This window comes from Mus caroli, unplaced genomic scaffold, assembly GCF_978045245.1.
Source record: "Mus caroli unplaced genomic scaffold, Mus_caroli_1 scaffold_15, whole genome shotgun sequence".
NCBI classification, from domain to species: domain Eukaryota; kingdom Metazoa; phylum Chordata; class Mammalia; order Rodentia; family Muridae; genus Mus; species Mus caroli.
Window position 1 is genome coordinate 85,059,233 of NW_028227270.1, and position 22,222 is coordinate 85,081,454.

Consider the following 22,222-nt stretch of genomic DNA (forward strand, 5'->3'; position numbering starts at 1 on the left):
TTTTACAAATGTCAAGTAAGTCATACAGCCAAACAACTATGTATAGAAAATGAGTTATATACATAGTGCGACCTTTACAGGGTCTTTCTAGTTCTAGAAATTGCCAGTGTTTGCTGGCAAAGTAGTCAGTGACAATGTTTTCAATTGTCAGAAATTAATAAAATCTCACCCTAAAGATATATGTTATCAAGTAAAGTAATCACTAGCCATCTGTGACTAGTTAATTAAAATTATATGACACAAAGTCTGTCCTGTTCCTCCATTCCACAGTCATGCTGCAAGCTCTTCAGAGCCATTTATGGCAGTGGCTGGCTTATTAGAGAGAAATAAGAAATATGTACACCAGCAGGCTATCTGCTAGACACTCCTCTAGAAAGACTCAAAACACCTAAGTGCCTTTTTTGAAATACACCTTGTCCTGCTTCCTTCAATAAATGTTTGTACCTGGTATGTGATGGGCACTGTGCTAACTGCACACAGAGACCAGAGAAAGCTGGCAATTTAAGAAAGAGACTAAGAGAAATCTTAAAGGTAGAAGTGGAAACCATGGTTTTAGATGGAAAAAAAAAAAAAAAAGACACGGGAAGCTTATCTAAAGAAGGAAGATTTAAGCCCAGATTAGACAAATAGGGTGTTCATAAAAACAAGATACCAACCAAGTTTCTAGACAGTGGGAACTGAGTACCACGGTACTCAGGGTGGGAATGGCTAAGCATATTCTAGACAGTAAATTCAGTATATTTTGTAGCTGTCTCATTAACTTGAAACACCAAGCAAAGTACTTAGGGTGACATCTAAATCTGTTTCAAGTGGAAGCTAGAGCACAGTCCATATATAACCCCAGGCACCCCCTCTTTCCTTTAAATCACCTGTCTTTTAGTAATCTCATTTCTTGACATATCAGCTTCTGAATGGGCATGTACAAAAAAGCTATTAATTTTGTTGCTTCTTAGCAGGGGAAAGAGAGATTTGAATGAGCTTCTAATTTACTGTGAATTTTAACTAGCTGTGTATTTCCATGCCACTGTTAACATGGGCAATGGAGATATTTTCATCACGGGAACCCTCTATTTAAGGTCATTATCATTATTTTCACCAAAGGCGAACAACCCCACAGCCCTCAACAATACTGAGCTGCTGAGAATAATAAGTCAGAGTGAACAATCCTTCCCAGTTGACTGCAAGGTGGTAAGGCCCTCACACAGCCGCTGTGGGGCATGGCAAGGGCTGGGGGAGGAACAGCCCTCAGCCTTGAGAAGACCATTCTGATGACAAACTTTAAACTCTGCAGCCCCTCAGTGCCTGTCTGCGGGGTCTCTGCAGGCAGCTAGGGAGGGAAGCAAAATCTCAAAGAGTAAACCCAGCCCTGGGAAAATAAGCCTAAAAAATTATCTCTTATGGGTCTCCAGCTTACCCATCGCAGATCTTGAGACCTTTCAACCTCAACTCTTGTAGGTAGAGATGGGTTTTAATCTATGTGGAAAAAAAAGAAACACTAAACCATAAATATATACATCCAGCAGCTCCCAGGTCCACTTACATCAATTCTGAGGTTCTGTCATCTTTCTCTCTGCTTTTTTGACTGACATTTCTAATATGAGGTCATCAGGTCCCTGACGGTTTTCATTACAGTACACCATCTTCAACCCAAGCCACCTTTGGAACCCACAAGCCCCTGCAGGAGGCACCCCTGTAGGAGGCACCCCTGTGATGCCTGAACAGACTGTAGGAAGGAGAGCTACAGAGGACAGCACAGCCTGAGCAAAACAGGAAGACGTCACCCTCCTCTCTGCTCCCAGGGAGCTGAGCTACCCACCTATCTCTCTCTTTGCTGCATTTCTTTTGGGGGGGGGGGGGGAGGGACAGAATACCCTCTGCTAGAAAGTGTTTAAGAATGCCACATCTCTTACTAACTGAAGAACTGAATGCAAAAGACATGGCATGACAGGCTTTCAGTCGGGTGCTGGGCTAGTTTGGGTTTTTTAGATCTATTGCACTATAGGTGTAAGGTAAGTAACAGGAGCCACAGAGGGTAAAGCATTGTAAATAACAATGCTACAGAATGTACTTTAAATCCACATGTCCAAACATTCAAGCACAGAGACTCTCTGTGTAAACATATTTCACTAATTAAAATTCAGCGTCTTTCAAGTAAAAGATCACGAACGTGGACCTTCTGAGTAAAGTACCAGACTATGACACTCACGGCGCCCACTGTCTCAGAAGAACAAGGGAGAGAAGTCAACGTATCCTTCCAAGTTTCTCAACCGTCCTGATGCTTCCCTCATGTTGTGGTGACCCCCGATGATAAAATTATTTTCATATCTACTTCCTAACTGTAATTTTGATACAGTCATGAATCATAATGTAAATCTCTGTATTTTCCAATGTTCTTAGGCAGCCCCTGGGAAAGGATCTCCCAGGCTGAGAGTCACTGCTCTACACTGTTGCTGGAGTAAGGAGAGGACAGACAATTTTAGACTGAAGAAGGCAGGAAGCATCACTATGCCTGTGGACCATTCTAGATCTTCTGGAGAAGATCATGACTCACTGTGGACTCACATGGTGACATTCAGTCCTGCAGTTCAAGATGATAATGAAGTAACTGAGAGTGTGAATGGCTGGGGGCTCTGAGAGGTGTGATTGGGTTAGGAAGAGTGGACTATATATACTATAACAGTGGACTATACTGGATCATCACACCAACTCACTATTTGTTTCTCAACATTTCCGTCATTTACTCAAGTCGGGATATTGGAAACAGACCATGAGTTTCCTTAAAATAAGAGCTGTAAAGGAGACAAAATTGTTAGGATTCTATGGGTGGTGCTGCTGAGCAAGTGAACAGGCAATGTTCTTTTGAATTAAACACCCAGTGGGCAAGCAAAGTGCCATAAACCCCTGAAAGCATTTCACCCTAAACCTGGTACTTCTGATAAGATGCTCATACACAAAAACTCAGGTCAGCTTTGGTATCTTCAGCGCACTTTACGCCCTGTGGAGATTACTTATGAAAGCATTTGGGGCCAGGCGTGCTTGGCTTAACAAGTTCTGCTGCACTGTACTGCACTTGACTATGAACTTGTCCCTTTCTTATAAGCACATGTGTCCTTGGAACTTAGAAAGAAAGCACATCTCCAGTCATCCATTTGGAACTGTTGCCCATTTTCCTTCCTCAAGCCGGCAGCTCTAAACCTCTGAAGTCAATTCCCTTTATTTCAAATGCAAGCCACTCCGCAGTTCTACATGGCCTCTTTAGTTGAGCTTCGATTTCTTTTAAGTCTTTCAGATGGTCAAAGGTCAATAGCTGACTTGTGTCAAAGGGATATCTGCACCTGACTAGTGACAAAAAAACATCCTGTGAACCAGGCAAGTCTACACATGCACAAGCTTTGAATAAAACTCTAAGGCTCTCACTGGAGAGAGAAAGCTTTAACTGAGGAGGGAAGGTCTGGCATGAATGTAGGCACCACTCCAAGGGCTGGGATCCAGAACTAAATAAAAGGAGGGAAGAGGCAAGCAGGCTGAGGACTAGCATCCAGCTCTCTCTGCTTCAGGGCTATAGATTATAGATGCAATGTGACCAACTGTCTGGGAGTTCCCTGAAAAATGAACCTAACCCTCAATGTAAGCCAGAATGAGCCCTTCTTTAACTTTTTTTTTTTTTTTTTGGGTGGGGGGAACAAATGTTTTGTCACAGCAATGAGAAAATAACCAACAAAAGCTTAAATTAACAAAACATGGAAACATTTAAACCGCGTAAGGAAAAGTACTCTAGCTCAGCAGCATAGCACACTGTAGCATACATGGCACTCAGGCCTGGTAACCACAGTGCTTCCTGGGAGGAATAGCTCACTGCCAATACACAGCATCCAAGAGAAGGTCTTCTCATACATCCTTGACCCTGCAAAGATTCAAGCTAAAATTTCTATGCAGTTAATTCAATGTGAATTTATAATGCTTTTGTACCACAGTAAATTCCACAAAATCAAAGATCACTCATCCTAAGTCATTTCTACCTATACTGTAAGAGAAACAGTTCGCTAGCACATATCTTTCATCAGTTCTCAGGGCCTCGTGCACACAGACGAGCACTTACCACTAAGCTACATCCTAAGCAGCACCTAAGCTGCACCCTAGCCCTGCTTTCACTTTTCTATTTGGAAAAAGGGCCCAAGGTGCTCCTGCTAATAGAGAACTTGTTACTAGGCTCAGGCAAACCTGAAACTGGCAATCCCTCTGCTCTTGCCTTCTCAAGTACCAAAGACGCACATATGTGCTTCTAGACCCAGCACACTTTGAAATCTTCACTGTGCATTAAAAGGAGACACAAGGTAGCATCTACTGAGGAAACAATGAAGAGTACAAAAGCACCTCTGACTTCGGAGACTGGGCTAGCACCACCAGATCCCCAGCCTCTGCATGGGCAGTGGCTGCAGTTTCATCAGAGGCATGTGTCCTGGGAAGTACTAAGACCGGCTGTTCTCAGCTTTTCCTAAACAGCAGATAGAGTGTGAAGCCATATTAAAATAGTCCTGTCAAGGCACAACCTCCAATGGCTTTGATAGATTGTGGAGCACATGTTTCCTGACAGGGAATCTACAAACAGCCTATGACTATAATGTGTAGCCAGAATCAACCACTGCTTTCAACTGACAATTTACAAATTTTCAGGAGTGTCAAGACCCAAGATGCTTCTAACTGCCTCTCAAATTGTCTGGTCTTTCAGTTCAGCTTTGAGTTCATGAAATGCCTAGTACTCTACTCAAAATGCTCTGCTGTATGTTTCAAATGCTATTTCTGCCCTTCAAATTGCATCTAGTACATAACAGCAATTTAGGAGGCCATACCTACCCTTAGGTTTTTAAGTACCTAAATCTCCACACAGTGCCACTTTGCATGCAAATACTATATCATATGAAATTTCATTATGAGTTAAAATTTGACATGAGTAAAAACATTATTTTTTTAAAAAATCATAATATTTTGCAAAAAAAGTTGTCTTATTATTCTATTGCTGTGAGGAGACACCATGACCAAGGCAACTCTTATGACAGGAATCCCTTAACTGGAGGCTTCCTTAGTTTCAGAGGGCAAGTCCATCATCATCATAGCTGGAAATACATTAGCACACAAACAGATTAGAGTGCTGGGGCAGTAGCTGAGAGCTACATCCAGATACAGACACACACACACACACACACACAGACACACACACAAGCCAGGGGAACTGGACATTTTCAGGAAGCTCCTAACTTTCCTTCACGTCTTCTGTATAAAGTCTGACTAAAGAGCACTTTGCCAGCAAGTTGGGATATAAATCCAGGCCATGGCACCTGCAACATCTGATTTGGCTGTATAGATTTGCTGTTAAGGAACTGAAAGTATGAGGTACATACATTACAAGAAGACTTGTTAAACTGCGAAGCGAGAAGTCATGGTGTAATACTCACTGTGGCATGTCTCAAGATTAAAGACAAGATAAATCCTAAAAACTGCTTAGTAAGAGAGGGAAAGTTCTAGCAAAGGGCTCATTCTGCCTAAGGAGCAGAATGTGGTTCCCTCCAACCACAGGGGCTCACTAAGCAAAGTTCTCAGCACACCTAACCAGAGAAATCTATGTGTTGTGCCTCAGCGCGGTAATGCATGCATCTTCCTCCTGAGTTCAGAGGTTCAGTGCCACAGGGCTGATAAGAACTGGCATGAGCACACAGGTACAGGGGCCAAGAAGGCACCCACGTCTTCTGCCATTTCAAGCAGCTCCCTGGGCCTGCTGACATTATGTCCCTAATGGCTTTTTTTTTTTTTTAAATAGAGGCCTCACTACCAATAATGGACTAAAACTATCTTCCCTTCTACGTATTTCTGCCTTATGGTTCAAGATCCCTGGTACTGAGACGTTTTTCTTGGCTATCTAACAAAAGACCATGGTTGAAAACCAGTAGACAAATAAGACCAAAAATGATTCATCTGTCAGTTAATATAGCTAAGACCTGAAAACTGGCAAGGTCAGCATGACCTTCACGATGACTCAAACCCTTTCTCCTACACAGAAACATGAAGGCAGTACATGGGTGAGGGAAGGACAGACTTACAGTCAGACACGCTGGAGTTCAAATCCCAGCTGCACCGTCAATTAGCTAGGTAGCGCTGGCTCATTTGTGAATACTTTCAGCTCCCATTTTCACATATATAAAATAGAATTCATATTTTATGAAGGCGTTATCAGGACATAGTAATAAGGCTCAGAGCTAAGAAAGCAGGTATTTCCAAGCTGAGAGCAGTGTCAAGCACAGACAGTAGCTGGTGGTGGAGGGAAGCAAGCTTTAGCTCCCTGGCCCATGCACAACAAGTAATCAGTATATTATTTCTCAAAACAGCTCAGCTGTAAACAAGCTGTAAACAAGCTATAAACAAGCTGAGGCCAGAAAGGACGAGAGCTGATGGCGAATCGTGGAAAACTCTTTGCTTTTGTGCTACACACCACAGCTAGCCATGCCAAACTGTGACGCAAACAGAAGGGATGAATCTGAGTATCAAAGAAAAAACCCTGAGAGGCTCAGCCATCCCACCTCAGGGAAGAACAGAATACTTAGTCAAAGAAAGAATTCAAACCCCCAGAACAAACAGATGACTGTGGCTTTGGAGTCCTGTGGCCTTGGGTTCCAGGTCCAGCTTCGATACCTCAGCAAAGTAAACTCTCCTGCAAGCTTCAACTTATGGTCTATTAGGCAGCAAAGTGCTTCTTTCTCCAGAGTCCCCATTAAAAATTGAATGTGAGATGTGCATAATGTGTACAGCAAGGGGTAGATGCTGAATATATCTGAATTTATTTCCACTACTCTACCTGTGTTGTTGGTATCTAATCTACTCTTCATGAGTCAGATGAAATTAACAAAGAGAAAACATGAGGTGACCCAATCGAAGACATTGGAAGACATCTTTCAGAAGACATCTTTCAGATTGTTTCCCTCTAGAATGTCTAGATTTAATTTCTTCTTGCAAAACTAGACAGAAGAGTACTTTAAGCTACTAATGGAGATACAGATGCTTTCATTTTCACTAAATGTGGGCTTCAACTCCTGTATAACATTCCCTCTATGTAAACTGCCAACCTACTGGGGGGAAAAATGAAGAAAAAGAGTGAGAATACCATAGGCTTACTTTCTGCTTGTTCATATATGAGAAACTGTAATATCATTGTCAATCTTAGGGTTGGTCAGCTGCCCAGTACTCAGAGACAGGCAGTGGAGGTACAGATTACTGAGTAGCAAAGAAACCATGTACCATGAGATGCAAATTTATATAAAAAAACTCTGTCCAAAACTCTACAAGTGCTGCCACATTTGAACAGCAGTTTGAAGAAAACGGTCACAGACTGACAGAAGAAAAGCTAGTTTCCCAAATGATGTATACAGCTGTTAAAAGCAACACATTAACAAACGCTTTTACAAAATTATTATTAGAGTTTATGTAGAAGAAACAAGTATATAAAAAAGCAAGATGATCATAAATGACTTCTTCAACATAAATACATATCTAAAAATAAGGATTCCTTCAAGGAAGCTTGAAGGAGCCCCTGCTTCCCCTCTTGCATGGAAAAGTAAGAAATGTGTCTCCCTAACAGTCCTAGTCAGGAGCCAGTATGTGTTCCATGCAGTGAGATAAAGCATTAATGTGCACCCAGGTGGCACAGAAATCAGAAACAAGCCAATAGCATGTACACATGACTTTTGGAGACATCCCTGTGGCTGTGTGCAGTGGGGCACCATCTGCATGGGCTGCAGAAAGCATGGCAGACTGCCTGGCCTGAGCAAAAGTTTTCCCAAGGCAGCACACTGACAAGTGAAAGGACACCAAGAACAGGTCTTCTGTGCAAGTACCTCAGATGATGAGCCAGAAGCAAAGAACGAGGACACAACAGACCAAAGAGGAATCAGTTCATTCAAGGAAGATGGAGTTGAAAGGACCAAGTTCAGCTTTCTTTGTGTTTTGGAAAAGCCCAGGAAAATGTCTGTTAAACTCCTAGAGGACTAATTCACCCAGCTAACACAGAACCACTGAATCCCTTTACTCTCCTCCCCCTAATCTTGGCAGGGCTCTCAGTGGTAACCAGTCCAAATAACCAGAGAAAGAAAGCTCAAAACAGAACAATACAAAATAAAGATATGCCACCACAAGTTTCCATGGCTAGGTGCATGGGAAATGGTCCTTGGGAGAAGGCATGGATAAGAGACCAAGTTTCAATAAGGACAGTATTATACCCACTAAGTGAAATTTTAAACAGACACTGGAGTGGTGAGTTGTATTTGACAAGCATCTCAGTGTGCTCAATATAAGAATCACATATACAATATCACCAAATGACGAACAGAAATATTATGGTAAGGATCCAGGCAGACAGACATACAGATATACCCACAAGTTATCTTCCCTACACGGCAATCAAGCCTGCCAGCAAATGCACGGGAACAAAGCAGACGACGGTAATAACTAGAACTGAGAGCTGCATTGGTCTAAGGACTGTTAGAAAGCTATTTAAAAATAGTGACCACATGATGGTTAATCTTGATTGTCAACTTGATAACATTTAAAACCACCATAAAAACAAATCACTGGATATGTCTGTGAAGTACTACTTAGATTAGGTTAACTAAAATAGAAAGGCCTACCTCTAATGTGACTGGTAGCACCCACCAGCTGTGGTCCCAGAGTGAAAGAACGGAGAAAGCTAGTTAAGCAAAAGCATTCCTTGCTCTCTGCTTCCTTACTGAAGCAAGGTGATCCTGTTGATGGACTGTTTCCCTAAAACATTAGCCACAATAAACCCATCCTTCATAATGGTGTTTTTATCAGGCATTCTGTCACAGCATCAAGACAAGTAACACAGAATCTAAGCTTGGTATAGAGAGAAGGGAAGCTAAGAGGAGGATTCAGTGAAATGCACACATGGGAAGACCAACAGACCTTAAGTCCTAGTAGAGAGTTCGGAGCACACAGTCTGGTGAAATATCAGGACACAGTAAGAGAAATGCTCAACATGGAGACTTCTGAGGAAGTCAGCTCAATCCACATTTGACTTCAAATCCTGGCTCTATCTATCGTTTATAATCAGGAACATCAAACATGGCGCCACAAACAGCTCCCTAGCAACTGGTGCTTAATAAGCCAAACGTAGTCTCCTTAGTACATAGGGAGCTGAGCTGGTAAGTTTTCAACCAGGAAGGTAAAGAAGCAGAAACAGCTGAACTACCCAGGCAGAATCACACACACTTCACATTACCTAAATACAAGAATCCCGCTAAATGAAAGAAATCAAAACACAAAAAATAGAACTAAATCATGAACTGACTACTAAATTACGGACTAATTGGCAAATATTTGTGGAAGCCGATGAAAATAACTACTGAATCCAATGCAAAGTACAGTTACTAATTTACTTCTACATATATCCTACTAGTGTCCAGCACATGAACAAAATTGAAGCTGCATTCGATGCAAGACAGTTTACTGATTGCCTATATTACCAAGGATGCAAGCCAAAGATGGCCTGATCCCAGAAATTAGTACAGACTGAGAGAACGTGCTGCTGCCACGTTAGTGAGGGGCTAAGAAGAAGCCCTGAAGCCAAGGAACTATCTGGCCAGCTGGGAACTATGAGGCTAAAGAGGCAGAGCTGCTCTTCCTTGATTAGGAAGAAACCATGGGGCTCCCAGACTATTCTAGTCTAGGGTAAAAGTAAGTTTTAACTCTGAAATAGATCCACCTCTCTTAAGACCAGACATATAATTTCAACAAACAGCATGAAATGCGACTACTTGGAACACTAATGAATCACATCACTATGGTAGCTTCGTGTTTGAAAAATGGGATGCCATTCCTGTGTTAGAAACTGTAACAGGTAGCTCTGGGGCACACAAGAATTCACACTAGCCCTTCTTGCTGTATTAAAGAACTGATAAAGTAGTGCGACTCTCCCTTGCTCCCACACCGACTGGAAACCACTATGCCAAATGACTGAGCTGGAAAGACCAGGAATCTTTTTTGTTTGTGTTGTGTTGTTTTGGTTTTGAGCCAGGGTTTTTCTGTGGAGCCCCGGATGGCCTCTACTCCCTCTGTGGACGAGGGTGGCCTTAAACACACAGAGATCAACCTGCCTCTGCCTCCCAAGAGCCACCACTGCCTAGCCAGGAATCTTTTAAAACTCCCATCAATTTTCCAAATGTTGCAGGACCTAAACATGGCGTGGGGAGTGGAAGGGGGGTTGGGGAAGGAGGAGAACATGAAATAGGGAAAAAAAAAAAAGACTGGGAGGGACCCCCACCAAACTAGAAAAACCACAGCTCCTTCTCGTCCACTACTGAAGAAAGGCTCACCACATGCATGCTGTGTGCAGGGATAATCACTCACTGTAGTCACTCTGACAGACATGCACACCAACTCTAACTTCTTTAAACGCAGAACCAAAGAGAGTGCAGAACAGACAACCCTCAGACAACAGAGGAGTCAGAAAGGAATGCTCACCCAGGGTAGAAATATTTAAAAAAAAAAAAAAGCAGTAAATGTAAATTAGTATATAGAAAATGCAAGCATTTGGGGGATCAACATCTTCAGTTCAGATATCAGTATCACCTGAACTTGCTACTGTTTAAAGTCTCTAAGCTTCAGGGTGGGTTTCTGGTTTTATTTTTGCCAAAATTTGGGTAACAATATCTGTTTTATTTACCTGGTATGAGAGAAAGTCTCTGTCAGATTTCTTTATCAACGTCTAGTAACCCTTGCAAAGAAAGACCCCTAAAAGTTGTCAGTGACCATCAGGAAAATTTCTACCTGAGGCTTCGGGCCATATTACACTGACATGCAATCATTTTGCTTTGGAGGGGACACCCTGAACTGGACACCCTGAGTCAGCCCAGGAAAGACAGCAATAGGCCCCTTCCCAAGCCCAGGCTGCAAAGCTGCAAGGGAAAAGCCCTGAGACTTCTATGTCAGGCTGCTCAGTGCTAGCACAAACGCTTGGTTACTCTGTGATGTTTCTGTAACAATTCACAATCTATCTCAAGGAATCCCCAACAATAAGACTGTGATTGGCCATAACTACACAGCCACAGCTCCTATATTAAATGAAATGATGGAAGTAGACCAGCACCCCCATTACCTGAGTTCAACCAGCTGATCATGCACAGAGTGTCAGCCCTGACGCAAAGAATCCCTTTTACTGAACCCCAACACCTGCCGCTCAATGAACAAAATCACAGCAATTCGAAATACTACAGGCCATCAAATAACTGTACTTTGAAAGGCTTTGGATAAAACCTTTCAAGCCTCTAGGCAGCCCATGGCGATGGTGGGGACGAAGCCACTCTGGAGAAATAAAGACAAGATAAGACAATTTAGATATCAATTCTGAATCCTTAAAATTTTTCTGTCTCTGCAAACAAAATAAATTATGGCTCTCTCTTATGAGAATGGAGAGCTGGTTTCACAGTGCCTTCAGAGACAAAGGCTTGCAGATGAGCAGTCTAACTGTTAAGAATAATTCCAGGATCAAGCTGTATGAGCATGTTTGTGTCTCTAAGACAACTGACGTACATGCCAGAGTCCAACATAATTATTCTTTAAAGATTTATTTATTTTTATATGAATACACTCTGTAGTTGTCTTCAGACACACCAGAAGAGGGTGGCAGACCCATTACAGATGGTTGTGAGCCACCATGTGGTTGCTAGGAAATGTACTCAGGACCTCTAGAAAAGCAGGGCCAATAACAGAGGCCAGTGAACAAACTCTATGACACAGAGAAACAGCACATGTTACCTACAAAAGACACAGAATCTAAAGACTTGAGGATTCTTTTCTTTTATTCACTCATTCACCAAATGTTTACTAAACATCTATGTTATGATTACAGTGATGAGCAAAATAGACAATAATGGTGCTCTTAACAGCTGAGCCATCTCTCCAGCCCATCCAACAAAATTATTAAGGCACTCACCTTCATTGATCTCAAGTATCTTGAGTTAGGAAATGAATAATGTCATCACCTAAATGCTAAGTGAATCACCTAAAACAAAATGAAAAGTGTGCCCAGCTGTGAAATGCAAATGCTTCTCCCAATACCTACAACCCTCCTTAGATACAGGAAAATGAATACCAGCCTAAGAGCATAGCATGTGTTAAGATCACAGCATAGGATACATTAGGAAGCACTGTAAGTCTGTAACACTGTCAACAACTCATGAGACTGCTCTTTCAAAAGTAAACGTGGTTTCAGATGCAGCTCTGACGGTGTGCCCACACAGTCATCTACCCAAGGCTCATTTCCATGCTTCCAGCACTATCCATGAACATAAAGCAACATTTTATTAACCAGACACTTCACTCAAAATTACTAAAATCGTGCCAATAAAGCAGGTTGAAAGATAGCACAAATTTAAGAATAAAGTAGCAGAGTAAAAAGTACTTAAAAATATGCACTATTCTTCTAAAAGAACATGATGCTTGCCCCATTAATACACTCAGAGACAATAAAATCTACACCCAAACCCTGACCAACAAGGGGCAGTGAACAAACTCTATGACACAGAGAAACAGCACATGTTACCTACAAAAGACACAGACAAAAGACATAGAATCTAAAGACTTGAGGACTCTTTTCTTCACTCATTCACCAAATGATTACTGAACATCTATGTTATGATTACAGTGATGAGCAAAATAGACATGGCCTTCTGTCCTGGGATTAACATACTTATATAAGAAATCAACACTTAACTAATATAAGACTAGATAGGTTCAAAATAGAGTTGCTTGTGTCCAACCCTGCCAAAAAAACAAAATTAATAAAGCTGGAAGGTTTTTGAAGGTCAGGATCCTTAAGGCCATATGCTTGGTAACAAGAACTACCTATCACAAGACACTGTTAGAGCGTAAGGATTTGTATGCAATAACTGTTTGCCCAACCATTTGATCCTCAAACACCTTTGCAACTAGTCTTATGGCCAATGTATTATTTTAAACATCAATAAAACTTTCAGTTACCCATAAAATTCTGTGGGTAACTGAAACCCATTAAAGTCACCTCTGTACCTTGCAAAGTCATCTGCATGCCCACCCCTTTAATAAACTCCTAGCGTCCAAGGCACAGATATTCAGCACTGCAAAGCTTCCGGCTTATTAGCAGTAAATATCAGGATTCTTCAGCAAGTCTTTGTGACACTAATAACCTATCATTATACAGACATATAATTTTAAGTCATAAAGCTAAGGGAAAGAATCATGTGTTAGAAGACATAATGAAACCATGAGGGTGTGACTTAAATTACAACCCGGTAACAGTCACTCAACACATGACATTTAATCTAAGTGATCCTGAATCAAGTGAAGACTGTGAGAGATGAGTGATTATTCTAGAGAGGCTTTTGTATACATTCTTAAGGGAAAAGAATCTTAATCCATATTTATACATAACAGATTTCTACAAAACAAATACATGAAAATATCCTAAAACTTCCTAAGTAGCAAAAACAACCTCAAAATATGTAGCAATAAATTCTAAATCAAAACTTTAAAAAGCTGAAGCAAGAACACTCAAGTTTATTGATAACAAATTTATGTATAACACTGTTATGGTTTGAGAGTAAAATGTTCCCCCATAGGCTTATAGCTTGGGATAGCTGGTCCACAACTAGTGGTGCTGTTTGGGGCACTTGGAAATCTTAGTCGGCCATTAATGGGAGGAGAAGTCCTTGATCTTGTGAAGGTTCTAGGCCCCAGTATATGGGAAGGCCAGGGCCAGGAGTCGGGAGTGAGTGGGTTGGGGAGCAGGGGTAGGGGGTAGGGGAAAGGGGATTTTCTGAGAGGAAACTAGGAAAGGGGATAACATTTGAAATGTAAATAAAGAAAATATCAAATTAAAAAATAAATAACAAATTAATTAATTAATTTAAAAAAAGAGAGATGGGGGCAAGCTGGAGGAAGTAGGTGACTTGATAGGGTGGGGAGTTGAATTACTATGACTGCCTAAAACCATTCATTTTTAGGACCCAGGCAATGGTCAGGAGGAAGCAGTTAAATTCTGCCAAATTCACAGCCAACTAACAGTATGATGGACTCATCTGCTAATTTTCACAGGTGAGCCACTTAAGAGTTCAGATGAATTAGTTCATTCAACCACTGATGTTCATTAATCAAACACTATGTGCAAAGCTAAATATAAAGTATTGGGGAAGGATGATAATCAGAGACAGTACCTATCCTCAGATCTTCAGCCTAATATCCAAGATCGATATTAATTGAATAACTACATAAAGAAGCATGCAACTCTGCCAAGACTACTCTAAGTAAATTTTGTGGCTCTCTACAATAAACAACGCCTCCCTCCTTGTCTTCACTACCTGCATTTCTGTGGGTGTAGCCAACACCAACATACTCATATCCCAACTTTCATGCTTACCCACTGAAAATATCTGTGCCCATCTGGCTCTAAAAGTCAGGCAGGTGATTCAAACTAAATAATTATAACCCTGTTCCTGACATCATATTGCCTCAAAGACAGATGAGCATGGATGGGGACAATGGATGACAAGAATGGACTGGCACCCCTTCTCTAGAAGCTCTGCTCCTCTTCCCAGGTTCTAGAAACAAGCACCCAACAAGTATTAGTGGTAAAAACCAAGATAGGCTGAACCTTGAGGATTAAGTAACACAGAGAAGACTTCTTAGGAAAAAGAACAAAACCAGGTCTTTAGCAAAGTCACTCAAACCATCTGGACTTCTATTGGACTCTGAACTCTCATGTCACAACATGAATCAACAAAACTACTAAAAAGGTGTGAATCTGCTTGACTCTGCTGTCTATGATGAGTCCTGACACTCTCAGTTGAAAAGGCACTTCACAATTCTGAGGCACATCAAAGTGGGAGATCTGCTTCAATTAAAGAAGGTACATTCACATAGTAATTTCTTAACTATGATTAGAAGGAAGAGCATTCAAGGTAGCTGGCCTAGGTATGGGCCAGAAGGGAAAGACGTTCAAAAGAACTAGAAAAGCACATATGAAAATAGTAATGGATGGAGCAGGCTGGAGAACTGGCCAGGGATTGCAGTCATTGCTGAGAGTTCAGACTACATCCTGAAGTGCTGCCGTGTACCAGAGAAACACAGGATCATAGAAATCATAGTCTACAGTGTAATAAAAATTATATATATCATACCACAGACTGACCCTGCAACAAACATTTTATCTCCAAACATCTCTCTCAATGACACAGAAACAGATGAGAAAACACTACAACTGAGCACTTGAGAACTCTTCTCAGTGGTTCACAGCAGAAGGGCATCAAAGGTCAGGCTGGATAGCCCCCCAGGCAAGCTCTAGAAGTGTGATGCCAACCCTCTGGCAGGTTGCCCAGGTATATATGAAAAAGCAGGCTGTACAAGCCAGGAGGAGCAAGCCAGTAAGCAACACGCCTCCACGACCTCTGCTTCTGTTCCTGCCTCTGGGTTCCTGCCGTTTGACTTCCTGTACTGGTTTCCTTCAATGATGAACAGGGATGTAGAAGCAAAGGCTAAAAAATAAACCCTTTCCTCTCCAAGGTGCTTTGGTCATGGTGTTTCATCACAGCAATAATAACCCTAAGGCACTCATGCTATATGATATGCCTCCATAGACTTAAAGCAGTCATGAGGCAAAATAAACCTCTCCTCTTTATCATTAGATTGTTTCATGTATACTGTTTAAGTGACAGAACACTGGCACATGGAATCTTTGCCTCAAAAACTTCAAAAAGAGTGTGCTACATGCTAAGCTTTCTCCAATAGCACTACTTCTTAACTTACGTTCCTCCAAGAATTACTATAAAGATAATGTTCCCAATAAAGTTATCCTCATTAACTAAACCTAACTCCGTAGTAGTGTCTGCCAATATTACTGTAATCCATTTCACCAACGGCTCTTATTACTCTTAAACATTATTAGTTAATTCAAGCTAACAAGAGCACACACATAACAAGTTTACCAAGCTTAAATTGTTGCTATTATGCTCAACAAATAAATGTTTTGGCTAATAAGTTATGAAATATTAAATCACATAGAAGTATTCACTGTGATGGCACAGACAGCATGCATGAACTCTATGCATGGACTCAGGCTAATCAGAGTCTCCAGCATAATTGCAAACACGTACTATCCTACTGAGAAATCAGTTATTGTGATATCACAGACCTACAGGCTAAAGGGATAGTTCAGTGGGGGAGTGCTTGCCTTGAACACCCAGGTTTTGATCCACAGAAGTAGAAATAATGCAGAGCACTAAGTGTCAAGTACACTAAGACTCTGAGGTAGGATTTCTCCACTGACATTAACAAACATTAACAAAGTCAGCACACAATGCTCGAGTGTTTTCAGTAAACAACCGACTGACAGGCAAAAACAAGAAGTGAACACTCTTAGTCCTCATTCTAAAGAGTCAATCACAAGTTCAAATTCATCTTTAGAAAAATTACTAAAATGGGATGCTAGTAAACTGACTAGCAAAGCTCAAATAAGAGAAAATAAGCCAGATAAGTTAACAGCTATTATACTTTATTATGCTAACTTGATTAGAGCATCATTCTCATATACAAGAAACAAAAATAAATAAATAAATAATAATAGTTACCCTTCACATGTAGTAATAAAAACATGATGATACTTTGTAACAGAATATTAAGCCTGTCAAAGAATTCTCATGTTAATGGTAACTTTGGAAAAGAAAATATGCTGTCTTTCCAAAAGGAGAAAATATTTGGTTTAAAGAAGTAAAAATTCAAGCCAGGCATGGTGGCACATGACTTTAGTCCCAGCACTTGGGAGGCAGAGGCAGGTGGATTTCTGAGTTCAAGGCCAGCCTGGTCTACACAGTGAGTTCCAGGACAGCCGAGGCTACACAGAGAAACCCTGTCTCGAAAAAACAAAACAACAACAACAACAAAAAAAGAAATAAAAATTCTGGACAACTGGCTGGAAATTTCATCATTGTTGCCCAGAAGCTGAAGAACCTAACCACTAAAGAGTAAAGATTCCCTTAAGTCTGTTTGAAAAGATGCTCTATAGAAATTCTCTCTCTCCCACTCCTCCTCCCCTCCCCCTCTCTCTTCCCCCTTCCCCCACAGATGCTCTATAGAAATTCCCTCCTCCCCCTCCCTCCCCCTCCCCCTTCTCCTCTCACACACAGACAGACACACACAGAGACACACTAAACCCACTTTTCTCTTGAAGTGTAACTAATACCATAAAAAAAGAAAAAGTGCAAAAACACGTCAGAGTTTCACTTAGTACTTAGAGGATTTACTTTACGGAGGAGTTAGTTTTACAAGTATGTGCAGATATAACCAAACTAAAATTCCAATGTGACTAAAATTTACCATTATAGAAAAAAAAAAAAAAAGAGCCTGCTGCTGCCAAGCCTGACAACCTAGGATCAAGCCTGGGCCCTTCATGGTAGAAAGAGAGAACCAACTTTCTCAAGTTCTCCTCTAACCTCCAGATGTACACCACAGCACACAAACAGTAAATGCAAACAACTGAGAGAGAGGAGAGAGAGAGACAGAGAGACAGGCAGAGAATAATGCAGATCTAACCCCAGCACTTGGAAGGCAGAGGCAAGTAGGTCCCTGAGTTCAAGGCCAGCCTGGTTGATTTACAGAGTGAGTTCCAGGTCAGCCAAGCTACACAGAGAAACCCTGTCTCAGGAAAACAAAAGAGAGAGAGACAGAGAGAGACCGACAAAGACAGAAAAAAACACAAGATAGACAGAGAGAGCAAGAAGGGGAGAGGAGGAATCAATTTCAAATTCCTGGAGCTGGCACAGAAGACCATATGTATGAAGTATGAGAGCAAGCAGTGCAGCTAGACAGAATACATCCTCAGCTAACAGCCACAAGGCAGCCCATTTTCAACTGTCTGATCCTGGCTAAATCATCTACTATCCCAGCTTGGCTTTCCTTAGGGGACAAGCTGTACCCTCTCAGCTTGTGGAATCATTGTCTGAGATCACATGAGGGTTCAGATCACTTGGTTTCTTCTCCATGCATGGCCTTACCCCCAGCCCTGGAAAGAATCCACTCCCCACCATAGTCTTTAAGCTACAGTTATATTATTCTCTCTAGCCTCAGGAGAGTCTCCCTTCCACTCTCCCCCAGATAAAAGGAATGCTTCCTCTTCTAAGAAGGCACTTCCACGCCCATGCATCCAAAGCCTCCGCTCTCAAGGCCCAGCTTGAATCTGAATCTTCAGAGCCAACCCAAACACAACCGCTACCTTAACAGGCCCGAATTCTCAGGACTCAATGTTTCTCTACCCTGGCAATATCCAGTGACAGGGGAACGCTACCAGGAGGCAGGAGCAGGTGGACCTCTCAGTTCAAGGCCAGTGATCTACAGAGCAAGTACCAAAACAGCCAAGAAAGAAAAGAAAGGGGGCAGAGGGAGAGACTTGGAATAGCATTAACTAATGCCACGTTACAGCAATTGATTTGAACAAAGAAAAACAAAATGGCATGAGAATCAGGCAACAAATCCAAAACCAAACAAAGTAGGTGCTAGAATCTTCACAACAATGTGATCTGGAAGCCTTTACAGAAAATGTCATTGGCAGCAACATAATCATCTACTCAATAGCTTACAAGTTGGCTATTGAAATGGTTATAGGACCTCTTGAAAAATGTTTAATTACTGTGATTTAACTCTACATTAGATTAGTTGATTGTATTCATTGCTAGTACAAAGTCCAAATCCATAGCCTGACTAATTTCCCCCAACACTAAGAAGCTATCAGTTTCCTAATCTCAACTGCTCTTTAACTGACAGAGCTACTGCCCAAACTATTTTAACTCTGCATATTCTATGAGCTGCATTTGATCACACAAAGATAAGCCAGGTAGATACATTACTGTACACATGAGTAATTACCTCCTTTGTAATTAGGCATCAACTGCATACAGTAATTATCCTAATTTCACTTTCAAGATGAAAGTAAAATACATTTAAAACATATTCCCAACTCTTTTATGACTAATCAAAGTAATTTAAAACTTTTTTCCTTCTCATTCTGGTAATTTTGTCTATCTGTAACTTGTAATGTGTAGGTTTTCCTGGGGCATTATACTTTATATCAATAGCAATCAATATTCTATTACCTCAAGAGACCACAGCTCTGTTCTGACTCTGCAACAATGGGAAAAACCTACTTTACAGATGTCTGCCATTTAAAAAGTTGCAAGTAAAACTCAAAATATTAATGGATCCCACTAAACTTGAGTCAGTGACCTGACCAAACAAACAGAAAGGGAACAAAAGGCAAGTTCTGTTCCATTTATTTAAAAATTAAATTTGAAATTTAAAAATCTATGTTGACTAAGACAAGAATCAAACAGGGGCTTAAGAGTGTTTTTATAAAAGCACTGTATCGTCAATACCTTTGATTGTCACTACATCATGACAAGTAGGTATACTTAGATTCAAGGACGAGAGGTTGCAAACATGTGATCCAGAAAAACACAAGTTGTTTCGAATAGAGAATGAAAGCTTGATACACCTAAACAAATGATAAGGCATGGTAAGTTGACTTCCGTCTTATCCTTAAAATGACTCTTTGCTGTGTTTAGGGACAGAGAATTTGCAAGTAGTGGCTCATTGCACCAGCTTAATATAAAACAATATTCCAAAACTAACGAGTGAGTTACAAACACAAGAACCAGAATTATTCGAACCTTCTCTTCAAAACAGTCCTAAGATCAAGGAACAACACAAAATCTTAAGTACTTTAGTAAGCTGGTCCGTGATAGCTAAAAGCTGAGAAAAACCCTCTTTTTGCCTTGGGTCTGAAATGATGTCTAGGAAATCCCCTAAAGTCCTAAGGGATCCCTAATTAATCAAGACATCTAAAGTCGAGACTTTTAGCTTGTTTGTTTGTTTCTTTATGTTTACACACTACAAAACTGTGCTCTTAACAAAAATAGTAGTGCATGGTGTCCCACGCTTTTAATCCCAGCACCGGGAAATCTGCGACCAAGAGCTCAAGGGCAGTCAGGACTACAAAACGAGACCCCGTCTCAAAAACAGGAAAAAAGAGAAAGAAAAAATAGTAAACAAATAAAAAATAGTGTAGCCCCACAGTGAAGATCCCGGAAATGGAAGTCACAGCCGAATGCAAAGTGCACAACAGTCGGCGACCTGACACCTCTACTCTGCAGCAAGGCCAGCACTCACCCAGCATATGCCGGGGAAACCAAACGCGGGCGTTTCGAAGTCCGCAAGGCGGCCACACACTCACTCGGCCGTCACTGCGCTTAACCTCTGGCTACCGAGACGCTGTGCGCGCTGGGCGCCGCCATCTTGACGGGAAGAGACCAGGGCCCTAGGTCCCTTGAGCCGCTCGCCCGAAGACAAGCCGGTGCGCCTGGAAGTCGCCAGCTATTTACCTCCGCACCACTGGCGCTGCGTCCCCCAGCCACGATGACACTGATAAACTCAGGCTGCTAACCAGACGGATCCAAAGCAAAGTCACCCTCGTTTTCGTGCACAGCAGGTCAGGCAGCGCCAAAGACAGCCGAGCCGGGCAGGGGCGGGGCTGGGGAGCGCGCCTCGTAACCCAGGCAACGGGGCCTGGGCAGGTGTAGGGGGCGTGGTGTCCGGAGACACCCGGGTCTCGGCCACGCCCCCGGGCGGTTCGAAAGGCGGAGGAGGCTTTGAGCCGCGGTGTTCGAGCCCACGACTGTCCTCCCGAGGAGCGAGCCTGGGGCTGGACAGCTCGGCCTCCTGCCGCCCGGGCAGCCTGTGAGGAACGCGGAGCCTCCAGGACACGGGCGCCACCCCTTAGCTGCCCGCCGCCCTGCCTGCGGCGTCACCTCTCGCGCGGGTCGCGAGCCAGGCCGCACGCGAGCCAGGCGGAGCCTCTCTTCTCCTGCCTTCCAGCGTGCTTTTTTTTTTTTTTTTTTTTGCATCGTTTGACATTTGGGTTCAGTTAAACTTGGGGCTTCTACGAAGAAGGACCTGTTTGGTTTTGTTGTTAGGGTGTTTTTTGGTTTGTTTGGTTTTGTTTATTTCCAACATGGCAGCCTCCAGCCGCGCACAAGTTTTAGATCTGTACCGGGCGATGATGAGAGAGAGCAAGCATTTCAGCGCCTACAATTACAGGTGACCCGGGGGGAGGGCCGGGAATCGGGTGCCCAGCTCTATCAGCGGGGGTCGCGGATCAGGCTGCCACAACCTGTGAAAGTGACAGGCTCCACTCCCATGACGCGCACGTGCAACTGTCCACCCCCAGGTGTGACCCTCAGAGCCCTGGAGGGGAGGAGCCAAGGACTTGCCCTCCAAATGCTGGGATACCTTCCCTGAACTGACACCCACATAGGGGCTTTAGGACCATTAATCAGTGTCGGTTTTCTACGGTACAAAGTGATGAACGCGAAGCTACCAGTGAGAAGCTAGGACAAGGAAACTTAGGGCATACCTAAATCTTGCCTTGAGATTACAAGAGTGGAAGCAGGCAGTCCAGACCACGTGGCCACAAAACTGAAGGCTTGCTCTAGGGCTCCCTTTCATTTCACTAGTGTTTTAATTCGTGACGTTGGTTCCAAGTATCAGATACGTTCTTGTTAAAGGATGGTGGAAAGGGGCTACATATACATGTTAAAGGTAAAATGAGTTGCTAAGCCTTTAAAAACTGAATTCTTAGTTTATCCTGCCTCTCCGAAATCTTCCTGCTAGATCCTAGAGTCTAGGACCTATAACAAGAGGACAGGAGCATCAATTCTTCAAAAACATTTAAAGCTTAAATTTATTTTAAGATATACATAACCACAAAAATGTATGTTAATGAGTTACTATGCGTGCACCTCACTTAAATGCACTAAAACTTACATTTTTAACTCGGCCCCGTTTTTTTCCATGCTTGGCCTATTCCCCTACTTGTATGAGTCCCTTATACTTCCTTGCCACATGGTAGTGGTGCACACCTTTAACCCCAGCACTGGGAAGGCACAGGCAGCCAGAGCGCTGAAATGGAGGCCGCCATGAACTACACAGAGAAACCTAGTCTCAAAAAAACCAAAACAACACACACACACACACACACAAAATCTCTACCTCAGAACCTCCACCTTCACAGTTTCTGCTTCTGACCCAACATTTCTGTAGAGTTTTAGGGTTTTTCTGAGATTTGGTGTCTTATTGATTAATT

The 22,222-nt window shown here is 42.2% G+C and overlaps 2 protein-coding genes across 4 annotated transcripts in view; one reads left to right on the forward strand and one right to left on the reverse strand.

The window, feature by feature from the left end:
* Fars2 (phenylalanyl-tRNA synthetase 2, mitochondrial) overlaps positions 1-20,586 on the reverse strand; it is a 423,978-nt gene extending 403,392 nt beyond the window's left edge. The window contains exon 1 of one of the 3 annotated variants that reach the window (XM_021180053.3): positions 20,463-20,586. The gene's annotated coding sequence lies outside the window, so the exon portion shown is untranslated. Of the gene's footprint in view, positions 1-20,250; positions 20,406-20,462 lie in introns of those variants that run through there. The other 2 variants (XM_021180052.3, XM_085831173.1) reach the window with 2 other exon arrangements.
* A 128-nt stretch (positions 20,587-20,714) lies between these two features.
* Lyrm4 (LYR motif containing 4) overlaps positions 20,715-22,222 on the forward strand; it is a 123,313-nt gene continuing 121,805 nt past the window's right edge. Inside the window, exon 1 of the mRNA XM_021180055.3 lies at positions 20,715-21,177. Coding sequence (XP_021035714.1) covers positions 21,092-21,177 — 86 coding nt within the window. The 5' untranslated portion in view covers positions 20,715-21,091. The remainder of the gene's footprint in view (positions 21,178-22,222) is intronic.